This window comes from Sardina pilchardus, chromosome 4 (assembly GCF_963854185.1).
Source record: "Sardina pilchardus chromosome 4, fSarPil1.1, whole genome shotgun sequence".
Taxonomy (NCBI): domain Eukaryota; kingdom Metazoa; phylum Chordata; class Actinopteri; order Clupeiformes; family Clupeidae; genus Sardina; species Sardina pilchardus.
In genome coordinates, this window is record NC_084997.1 from 4947390 (window position 1) to 4958852 (window position 11463).

At 47.2% G+C, this 11463-nt stretch overlaps 1 protein-coding gene across 2 annotated transcripts; it reads left to right on the forward strand.

Annotated features, from left to right (window-relative positions):
• Positions 1–848: 848 nt before the first annotated feature.
• Positions 849–10902, forward strand: osbpl11 (oxysterol binding protein-like 11). Of its 2 annotated transcripts, none has more exons than XM_062533777.1 (13): positions 849–1266; positions 1594–1662; positions 1795–1970; positions 2120–2199; positions 2484–2675; positions 3212–3410; positions 5870–6015; positions 6814–6954; positions 7367–7823; positions 8073–8259; positions 8949–9131; positions 9397–9550; positions 10111–10902. In XM_062533777.1, exons 1-13 carry the CDS (start codon positions 1148–1150, stop codon positions 10204–10206), a joined length of 2199 nt encoding a protein of 732 aa, XP_062389761.1. In that variant the 5' UTR covers positions 849–1147; the 3' UTR covers positions 10207–10902. The 2 variants fall into 2 exon arrangements, with proteins under 2 accessions (XP_062389761.1, XP_062389763.1); XM_062533779.1 differs by having other exon boundaries at positions 6820–6954.
• Positions 10903–11463: the final 561 nt, after the last annotated feature.

An 11463-nucleotide genomic window follows, 5' to 3' on the forward strand; every position in this document is an offset into this window, starting at 1 on the left:
TTTGTCTGCTTAGCTGAAGACATAGATAGTCTAACAGTAATTTGCGGTGGAAGGCTGGCTTTTCTTCACTATACCTATAGATTGCAAATTAAAGGAATTGTTAAACTAATAAAATGTACTTTTTCTCAGGCATTCTTTGAAGCCAAGAAAAAATATTATTTCAAACAGCCATTCAGAATTTCCAGTTTTCCATGTCTTCTGTGTCTTCTGTCTTATTTATAACTGAATAAAATAATTTGAATAGAAAAAAAACTGTGATGCATGCAATGTTTTCTTTTAAAATAGAGATTTAAAGGGTGGGAGGAGCGCACATTATGTGTTTTCCATTTTTTGAGCACACAGCCTACAGTACGTGTTTTTGTTTGTAGATAGTGGCCTAAAGTAACCTAACCTAAAGAATCTTTCATTTTTGCAGTTATGTTAGTATGTTATGTAAGTAAGTATCCCTAACTTGGATTTGGCGTTATCTAACACTGGTTTATATAATCATTTAACAAAAATAATAATGCAATATGAAATACGCAATAATTGAAATAATGTTTCACAAAGTTGAGAAAGACAAATGTCATGATTTCAGCAAGTTTCACATGACCACTCCACGATGTCAAAATAAAAGTTGTTAAAATAGAGTTCCTGTAATCTCGTCTACGGGTCTTTGATTAAAAGGGAAAAGTCTGAACTTTTCCCTTTTACAAGAGACGTTCATCTGGGCCTATGTACATATAGGCTTAAATTCTGTCGTTGAATCCCAGAATTTAAAACTGTTGGTGTTTTGTAAGAATTTTATTTTGATATGTTTTTGATGGCATCGTGATTTGAAGGTGCGTTGACTTCCTATCTAATGCACGTCAGGCATGGCGGTCCTAGGACCTGTAGCGGAGTAAACATTTGCCCTAATGATGTTTTAACTTGACACTAGAGATTTTAAAGCCTGTTAACATAGAAAGGTCAGCTACTATGTGCCCCCTCTGCCTATTAGTTGTATAAATGTTAACGTTAACAGACGGAACGCTTGTCTTTGCCGTACAAAGTCAAGGAATCTATATACTTAGCGTCATATTATCCTAGCACAGGAAGCTAGCAATCGCGGTGCAAAACCCATCTAACGTTAATCTCTGGCATTCTCCGGGAGGCCGGGAGAGCAACCATGCAAGGTGAAACCACAGGAATACGAATGTCTGAAAGCGAAGGAAAACTCGACGGCCTAACCCAGAGCAGGACACAGGGCTCCATTGCAAGAGGAAGCTCTAAAAGTTGGCAATACAGGTGATTTGCTATCGCTAACATTAGCCACCCACCCACCACTAACGTTACTGCTGTCACAAATCAGTGCCACTACCTAACCACATCTGATTGTACATTATCGAAACTACTTTGTCAACAAAGTGTGTGCTATTTAAAATGTGCAAAAGGATTGAATATGCGTTAGACCGTGTTACCATGTATTTCTGCACGTAATTGACCACAACACAATTCTGTTTTGTCATAGTCGGCTTTATTCGCATGCTTGGCCTGGTTATCCTAATATTTTGTCAAACATTCATGGTTAATCCAAGAACGTGGTCTTGTATCATCCTTTCTTTGCTTTTACAGTGATCACATGGAAAATGTCGATGGCTATTTGATGAAGTATACCAACCTGGTCACTGGGTGGCAATACAGGTGAGCCTAGAGCGAGCGGTGTGAATGATGATGATGATGATATTTCTGATCTCTGTCATGGTGTGCCGTATATTATATTGTTTGCAGTTGCACAACGAAGTTAAGTGCTCCGACACGTTTTTCACTGTTTAGGTTCTTTGTCCTTAACAATGAGATGGGAGTCTTGGAGTACTTTGTCAATGAACAGTCACGATCTCAGAAACCACGAGGGACATTACCTCTGGGGGGTGCAGTGATCTCTCCCAGTGATGAGGACTCGCACACGTTCACCGTAAATGCCATCAGTGGAGAGCAGTACAAACTCCGAGGTAACTACCCCCTCTTACCATGTCTTTCTGCCAGTCTCCCCTTATACGTAGGAATGTCTGAATCAAAACAAAATTATGGTAAATAAATAATAGCAGGAATAATCTTCCTCACTTGTGATATGTTTTCCCCTTGTTCTAATCTAATACAGCTGCCGATGCCAAAGAGAGACAGCACTGGGTGAGCCGGCTACAGATATGCACACAGCATCATACTGAAGCCATGGGAAAGGTAGTTACTTGAAACTTTGTCATCATAGACCTAATAATAATATAATCTTACTGGAGATTTGACCGCAAACACAACAGTCCGTAGTGGCTATAAGATGCCAAGATGGCTATAATGCATTCACCAGATTATGTTACATGTCATAAACTGTAATGCCTGTAAATACTGTAAAGTATTTTTGTGATCCAGATTCATATGGTGATTCATAGTAGTAGAGATATTTGTTGAGGCAAGAATACCTTTGTGAGGGGTCTTTGTCATCTTCCTGCGCTGCTGATCCCTTTTAGACCAACCCTCCCCTGAAGAGCCGCAGCCTGTCTGTGGCCTCCCAGGGCAGTGGCTCTCCCAGCTCTCAGCGCCGGAGCATCAGCCAGAACACCGGCTCCGTCTTTGGCATCTCCCAGTTGCACCGCGGTTCCACCTCCCCTTACTCCAGTAAACGCTCGCTCTTACCAGACCACCTGCTGGAGGCCCGAGAGGTGAGTTGCCACCATGCAGACATCATACAGACGCCACTTTAGTTGTGACGTTACTGATGTGGGTTACTATCAGTTGCCACCATTTGTTACCAGTGAAATACGGAGAGAGTATTTGAGACTTGAAGATAGAGTTTGTTATTCTAAGTTTGAGCTCAGGAAATCAAAGTAAACCCAAACAGGCTTGTTTATGGCTTGGCCTGAGTCACTGTGTTTTCTTAATTACCTGGACTGGACTGTGTACAAACAGTGTATGAATTCTTTCAGCACATACTCAGAACAGATAGCTCGAGGACACTCTGCCTGTATGATTACAAATCTTCTGCATTGGTGAATTAGTATAGAAAATTCATTGATATCACTGTTTTTTGAGCATGTGCATGTACAGGCACAGCAAGCACTTTGACTTCAGTGTCAAGGTTGGCACATTAGGACAGCTCATAACAAACAGCAGGTTCTCAGTTTCCCAAGTAATTCTTAACCTTGGTGATGGTGTGGCTGTTACTGAGACCGTAAACTCCTTGCTCTTCCTCCCCCAGATGATGAATCAGGCTCAGGGGCAGCACAGGGACCTGATCCTCAGCATCGAGGGCCTGCCGCCGTCCGCCGGGCCCTCTCCACTGGACCAGGACCTGCTGCTGCTCAAGGCCACGTCTCTGGCCACCATGACCTGCCTGAGCGACTGCCTGCACATCCTCCAGCTGCAGCAGGTGGCACGCCAGAGGATTCCCCTGGGAGGTAAGAGGGCGGGGCTTTCTTTTTCTGTTTGGTTGTTTGTTTGTTTGTTTGCCATTTTTGTTGTCAGACATAATGACACAAAATGATACCACTGCATGGTTACGGGCGGTATAATCCTGGGTACTCAGGGATCAGTTGTTTTTAATTGTAGACATGTGCAGAGTTTAAATGAATACATCCCCTCTCACTGCTGCAAGTACAAGTCAAGTTGTAGAATTAGGCAGTTGTATGGTGTGGAATAGCACTAAATATGTCTGAGCACAACTCCAAACTTTTTTCCCACTATTCAGAGTACCTAATGACCTGAAAAAGTAACACAATAAACATCTATTTTTTTGTGGAAACGATGATGATTGTATCATCTGGCCAAAAAAAAAAAAAAAAAACTTAACGAAAAAGCTGTTGGGCCCATGACGTCATACTTAACCAGATTGGGTCACTAGTTACTATGCCCCAGACAGTGATGTCTACTGTCTACTTAGGTTCCATTGAGTTGGGCTTAGTCTTCCATTATGCTGTGATGTGGATCATCCAGTCGTAGTTACTATTTAAAGACATAGGAGTGTCTCCTTGCCTCTGTTGGACTGTTTAATTGCACTGTATGTAATCCAGTTGCACATGTGATGTTCACACTGTGAATGATGGCAGCAATCATAACTGGCTTGATGCCTGGTTTGTAACCTGGGCAGAGGTGTGTTTGGCCATCTTGTATTAGTTGCCTTGGCCAACCTCACAATGGTTTGGCCGCTCTTGCGTATAGACACTGTATTGGGTTACGTTAGATGGATCCATCCACCAGTGCGCCCAGGCCCCGTCAGCGTGTGTAGATTTACTCCTTAGCACATGAAGAGCAGCATAGCAGAAACCACAAATAAGTCATATTTGAAATAGGGTTTTGTTTATGAGATGAAACCTGCATTCAGCATATAATCTAATGTGATGTGTAGCCTGCTATGGCTTTGTACTGTACATTTTAGCAAAATATGAGGATCTTAGGGAAATTGACTGGAAGGTTAGCCCATTTGTTCATCAAAACCATTTCTTAGTAACCCTGATATACAGTAGGTTGACTGACATGGACTTAAACATGCTATTTCCTTTACTGTATATTGTCCCAAGTTAGCAAATATTTGTTGTTTCTTGATTAAAAGATTAATTGTGTAGCTTGATGCTTAATGCGTTGTGTAAGTAAGATCTGTTGCCCTGGCCTAAATCACCTCCCCCCTCAGTTATCGAACACCTTGAAACACATGGACAGAGAGCCTCACAGGGGCGCCATGTTGTGGCCAGGTAATTAACATTCAGACAAAATCCGAAACCTGAAGTGCTCCCTTCCACTCCCGGGGGCCAAGCATGTGGAGAGGCAGGACATTGGAAAGACAAGCAGGAGGACTGGCCCTCTCGCCTGCGACACGTGTTCATTAGCTTGGCATGCTAGCGCCCGATGGCTAATCCTAGGTCATGTTGTCTTCTGAGGAATATGTGACCTCTGCTCCGTGCCAGCCAGTGGAATATTGTTTCATTATGGATGAGGAACTGGATCCTCCTCTGATAGGCCGGTGGTGGAAACCAGAGCTGCCGGGCAGCAGCAGTGTTGACATCTCTCCCAAATTGCACCGCCGTGTCGCTGTCAGGTCTTGGAACAGAAGCTCTTACTAATGCATAAAGGTGTCCTCTGTCTCCTGTGGCTAGCCAGCCACTTTTCGTCCCATTAATCCCCCACATTCACCCCATTTCTGGGTCTCACATGTGAATCCAGGCCATGCCAGTCACACAGTGATACCCAGAGTTGTGGCTTTGTTTGTTTTCGTGTCCTGTTTATGTGTTTCGAGGAACAGGCATCTAGTTACCATGGCATGCATTTTTTATCAAGCCAGGAATTCAGGGGAGCATATAGACACTTGATAGGGTTGTCTTTGTTTATTTGCTTTAAGGACATACACAGCAGATCTATGCTGCCATTGCTTGTTTGATTATCACCCCACCACTCAACACAGACACCGTCAGACAGGTTAAAGGAACCAGGGCCATTTACCCCTAACCCTTTTAAATGAGCCTCTACACTCCGGGGTAGAGAGGGGGGAAAGCGGGCCGGTACGGGGCGGAGCGTGCGTGGAGACGCTGACCTGGCGGCTCAGGTTGCAGTCGGGTAGCTGTCCAGCGCGTCCGCGGGCCACCGAGCAGCTCCGCTGGTGCTCACTGCTGCTGCCGCTGCCTCCTGAGCCACCGCCGTCACCTCAGACCACGCAAGCAGCAGCTGGAGCAGTGGTCAGGCTCGGGGTCGTGTGGGAGTGAGTGCTTCAGGAGTGTGTGTGTGTGGGTGTGTGTGTGTGTGTGTGAGGTAGGGGTGGGGAGGGGCCCCAGACAGGTGTGTGGGTGGGTGTGTGTGTGTATATGCGTGTGTGTGTTTGGGGAGGGGGACATGAGCACCTCTGAGCCCAGCTCCATGCATCCTGCAGGGCCCACCATCGAGTGGCTGGAGCCCAAGCTGCCCGACCTGCTGAAGAACGGCAGCTCTCTGAGCAGCCTGGCCAAGGATGACGCCGACAAGACCGAGGGGGCCGTGCTGGAACCCCTGGAGATGGACTCCTGCGACGCCGCCGGGGTAAGACCACAATTAAGCTATCGGCTGACTCTCTCTCACACACGCACACACGCACACACACGCACACACACTGATTCTCTTTTTTGTGAAGGCATCATAAAAGAATAATAGATGCAACGCACTGCTGAAGCTGTTTGTTGTGTTCATGAAAGCCAGACAAAGTGCAAAGGCCTCTTATTTCAAAGAGTTTATGTCTTTGGGAATGACACTTTATTACTGTGAGTGTATTGGGTAATGTGTTGGAAAAGTATATCCTGTCATAGTGCTTTGGAAGTCCTTGTTAAGTTGAGGCAAAACACATGTGGCAGTGTCTGTAGCACAGCCTTCCCGCTTATGTTAGTGCCTTGGGCTCTCAGAGTTCGCCTTTATCGTCTGATCTCAATTACGTCTGTTACATGAACACCTCTGCTGTGGAATAGAACACCCTTTAGGCATGTGGGGCAAAGAGAGAGGGAGAAATTGAAGCAGAAGTCTGCTAATTCGGCTTTAAAGGAAACTCCAGCGTTTGGCGAGCCGCCAGAGTCAGATGTGATCAGATCACATGAGACATGTGATCAAATGAGACACGCAGTGACGCCGTTCCCAGAAACCTCTCCCTGATGCTTATCACCAGGCCAAACGCGCCGAGGAGAAAGATAAAGGTCTATTCCCCAGGCTAAGGCAATGCTTTTCTGGATGTCCCTTTTTTTGGTGGCCGCAGACCTCCACGGAGCCGTATAAGAGAGAGCATTGCGTGTGCAGAGTTGTCCCAGGCTCACTGCTGAGCTTGGGGCTGTGTTGTGCTGTGTGCCCCGTCAGGAGCAGGAGGAGATCAACGCGGACGAGGAGCTGGAGGACTCGGCGCCGGACGAGGAGGAGGAGCTGGCTGCCGTGGAGGAGGAGCGCAGCGTCATCCTGCACCTCCTGTCGCAGCTCAAACTGGGCATGGACCTGACACGGGTGGGCCCTTCATCCCTCAGCACTCGCACCCCCCATCCTCTTCCTCAGGCCCTCACCTCACCTCTGTCTGACAGATGCATTCTGTGCGCTTAATGCACTCTGTCTGCTGGATGCACTCCAGTCTATTTTTAGTTTATCGATTAGCCGTTGTCCTCCTGGCATCCTGTAGCCATAGGCTCTTGTAAAAAGTGTTGGTTGTTGAAAGCATTGTAGAGATAAAACTTATTTCAAGTGAGTAAAGTTCTCAAAGATAACAAAGCCTGAACATTCACTTTATGGTCCACATTTTAAGAAAAGAGTGTAGATATAATTCGGTACTACAACAATATTTGTACTTGATACTTTTATCATATGGTATGCCTATGTGTGGTCTAATCCCTGAATCCTGGCACATGCCACTGCCCTCCTCTAGGTGGTCTTGCCCACGTTCATCCTGGAGAAGCGCTCGCTGCTGGAGATGTACGCCGACTTCATGTCGCACCCGGACCTGTTTGTGGCCATCACGGACGGGCCCAGCCCGCTGGAGCGCATGGTGCGCTTCGTGGAGTACTACCTGACCTCCTTCCACGAGGGCCGCAAGGGCGCGATCGCCAAGAAGCCCTACAACCCCATCATCGGCGAGACCTTCAACTGCTCCTGGCGCGTGCCCAAGGCAGAGGCGGGCAGCGCCGCCGGCACCCCCCCGCCGGGCCCGCCGGAGGCCTCGGACTCTTACCTGCTGCGCTTCGTGGCCGAGCAGGTGTCCCACCACCCGCCCGTCTCCGGCTTCTACGCCGAGTGCCAGGAGAGGAACATGTGCGTCAACACCCACGTGTGGACCAAGAGCAAGTTCATGGGCATGTCCATCGGGGTGTCCATGATGGGAGAAGGTGAGGGGCTCCAGCCCACTGCTGCTGCTGTATAGCACCATTACTAACGTTTGTATTGTAACAAGATAAAGACTCAGTGATGTTCCTTTGTTGCTGAATTGTTTGTAATACACCTTTAATGGCATAGAACGTATCGGCTGTTTGTTGTTGTAGGAGAGCATAGTGAGTATAGAGCCTGTGTGTGTATTTGACGATGTTGTCCTGGTTGAGAGCAGTCTAAATATGAAGTCTGATTGGGTTTGCTTTCAGGCTGCCTGCATCTGCTAGAGCACGGAGAGGAGTACACCTTCACGCTGCCCTCGGCCTACGCCCGCTCCATCCTCACGGTGCCCTGGGTGGAGTTGGGGGGGAAGGTCAACGTTAACTGCGTCAAGACGGGCTACTCTGCTGCCATCACATTCCAGACCAAGCCCTTCTATGGTGGCAAGCTGCACAGGTGAAGCTCTAGCAGTCTACCAGTCTCATGCGGACATAACCTCAGTACCCTCACAACTTCCTGATCTTTTCTCCAAACACAATTGATTCCACCAATATATCCCTGTTCTTTCCAATGACACTGTTTGTCTGAGAGGCAAAAAGGCACGTTTAGATGATGCCCCAGACCTAGCTAGCATTGGAGCTCACTGGGAGCTCTGGCCATTTGCTGCAGCTGCTGCAATTCAGTAGCATCGTTTTTTTCTTTTCCCTATCGACAGTACTCGGCGATGTCTAGTGATGAAGATCCATGTAAAAATTGGCCAGATATCTCCTCGAAAAGATCTGCTCGTGGGTTCCTTCTCTGGCTGAGAAGCGTATTGATAAAGAAACTAAATATGCGTCTTTTGCAGCAAAGTATGAGCATAACTTTGATAGAATACAGAGAGAATGCACCGACAGCAGTCTGTAGAAAACTATCTCAGAATTCCTGTAATATAGCAGCTCATTTGCGCCTGGATTACGGAGGCGGGACAGGGAAGGCGGTTTCCTACCCGAAACTAGAAAGCTGTTAAGTCTGTAATCAACTACAGAGGGCCACTCAGACAATGGCAAAAGTGCCGTTCATCATGTTTTGAGATTGTGTGCTATCAAAATAAATTATTTTGGAAATGATAAGTTGATTGTCCACCCCTTCACCCCCACCCGCAGAGTGAGCGCCGAGGTGAAGCACAACCCCACCAATGCGGTGGTGTGCAGAGTGCAGGGCGAGTGGAACGGCGCACTGGAGTTCAGCTACACCACTGGCGAGACCCGCGTCATCGACGTCACCAAGCTGCCCGTCACCCGCAAGCGCGTGCGCCCTGTGGACAGCCAGGGCCCCTATGAGTCCAGGTGAGGCCAGGCACACAAGGCATCAGGCCTCTGGTCAACATACGGCTGCTTTGGAACCACACTCTTATATGACTTTGAGATGGAAAATGGCTGAACAGCACTGATGCTAACCAAAGCACTAAAAACTGACATCACTGTTGTTTGTTTGAGTGTTGTATTCACTTGTTGATTGAAACCGGGCTGCTCTGAGATCAGTTAGCACATTGTGGTGCAGTACAGTAGAGCAGGCCTGATCAGCGTGTGCTGTGTGCTGGGCTGTGTGCAGGCGCCTGTGGCAGCACGTGACCGAGTCGCTGAGGCAGAGGGACATCGAGAAGGCCACGGAGCACAAGCGCTTCCTGGAGGAGCGGCAGAGGACCGAGGAGAGGCATCGCACAGAGACCCACACACCCTGGAGGACCAAATGCTTTGAGAGAAAAGTAGGTGCCACAGTTTGGTCTCAATACTACACTTTTGTTTTCATTTACAAAGGTTTTGCGTAACAGATGAAAAGATGAAAGACTGAAAATTCAGGTCCATTTTTACCAAAAAATGATAATTGATAGTTATTCATGAATCAGCTTTAGTTCAGACTACATTTCCTTTTTGTCACTTTGCTTAAGTTGTTCAAGATCTGCATGGCTGATTTCAAAGCTGTGCTACTGAAGCGTAGACTGATTTTGATTTTGTATATTCACGCTTGAGTCAGCCGACTTTGGCTTGTTGGAGATTATGGAGATAGGTAGTCTATCGTAGACACAGTTTCCGCATCCTTACCTGCTGAATACTATCAGAGTCACGACTCTTGATGTTTGATGCCATCAAGGGCATGATAGTCCCCTGCTCAACTACAGTATGTCATGCATCCTCTCTGAAATAATGAAAACACGTTCTCAAAACAGAACATTCACTCATTCTCAGTTTTGTAAAGACTCCAATGTCCTTTGTCCCTTTGAAGCAACATGTCTCTGATCTGCCCTCTCTCTCTTCCACTCCGCAGGGTGAAGGCTGGGTGTATTATCAGCCGCTGTGGAAGACAGCCGGCCAGAGCCCGTCACTGAGCACCTCTCAGAGCACCTCTCAGACCAATCTCTGAGCTCCCCGTGAGGCTCATGGCACCCCCAACCCAACCCAACCCAACCCATCTTCCTCTTCCCCCCATCACATGTTCCATCTCTTCACTCTAAGGACAGACCCCTCTCCCCTCCCCTTCCCATACCCACTCTTCAAATGATTTGCTTATTCAGGTTGTGAGACTGTCGTGCATCATGGAATGGTGGAACCTGCTCTCCTGGCAGAGTGAGGCACTTGTGATTTCTTTGCATCCCCTTGATTGGAGATTTTCTTGTGTTTGTTTTTTGTTTGTTTGTTTGTTTTTTGTATCATTTATGTGCTGACTGCTCTCTGGACTGTCCCTGGGTGCACACAGATATCCTTTTGCTGACGTTGCCTTAAATGAGATGTGCTTGTTGTTTATGTGCAATGAGTGATGGTGTTCTATTGGGTGGTGGTTGGACCCGTCTCGTTTGTTGTTTGTTGGTTTGTCTGTTTGTTTGTTTTCCTCTCCCATCTGAACTGGTGCCACATTTAACACTGACTGTGGCGTCAGTTCAGTTTTAAACTGATATTTGAAATATATAGTTTTTAAAATGAAAAATAAACTAACGGTTCAAATGGAGTGATAAGCTGATGGGAATGATGAATGATGAAGGATCCTCAGCAGCTTAGGGAATATTTCATGTTCTTGTTGCAGGATGCTGTGGAGCTTTGATTAAAGACTGTATGTAACAAGGCTCTGGCTTTTAATGTGTTGTGGAGTCGTTATGCATGAAGAAGCAACCAGTTCTTGTGTGTTGCTGACCTCTCTCTCTGAAGTGTGAAGCTGTAATGTGACTAATCAGATGGATTCTGGCTGCTCTGAATGGATCTGAGCAGCAGTCCCATCACCAGCTGATGCTCACAGTGCAGCTTTGCAGATAGGAAAAACCAGGGAGGTCTGGTCAAAGGCTGCTTTGTGCAGTACATAGAGAGAGCCACCAGTGAGAGCCAAAGACACCCACTCTGTCCCCTGTAAGGCTTCAAGGGGCTCCTCTCCGAGTGCCGAGTGGTGTGGAAACCACTTGTGATGGGACGCCGGTCTGGGAGCCTCACTTGCACACTCTGGACATTCCACGTCCCCCTTATCTCCCCACCCAAGTTGCATTGTGCATGTAACTGCTCATCTATGCTCTCTCGCTGGTATGAATCTACCTCGTCTCCAGCCATCAGTTCTCAAGGGCAATCAAACATTTGAGAGAGTTTGTGTTCACTTGGCTTTTTGGCTTCCCCTTCTTCTCTTGCTCTCCTCGCCTCT

Coding starts and splice junctions, on each gene's coding strand:
- osbpl11 (XM_062533777.1), top strand. CDS start 1,148: ATGCAAGGTGAAACCACAGGAATACGAATGTCTGAAAGCGAAGGAAAA. Junction 1,971..2,119: donor AGAGCAGTACAAACTCCGAG/GTAACTACCCCC, acceptor AATCTAATACAG/CTGCCGATGCCAAAGAGAGA. Junction 6,016..6,813: donor ACTCCTGCGACGCCGCCGGG/GTAAGACCACAA, acceptor GTGCCCCGTCAG/GAGCAGGAGGAGATCAACGC.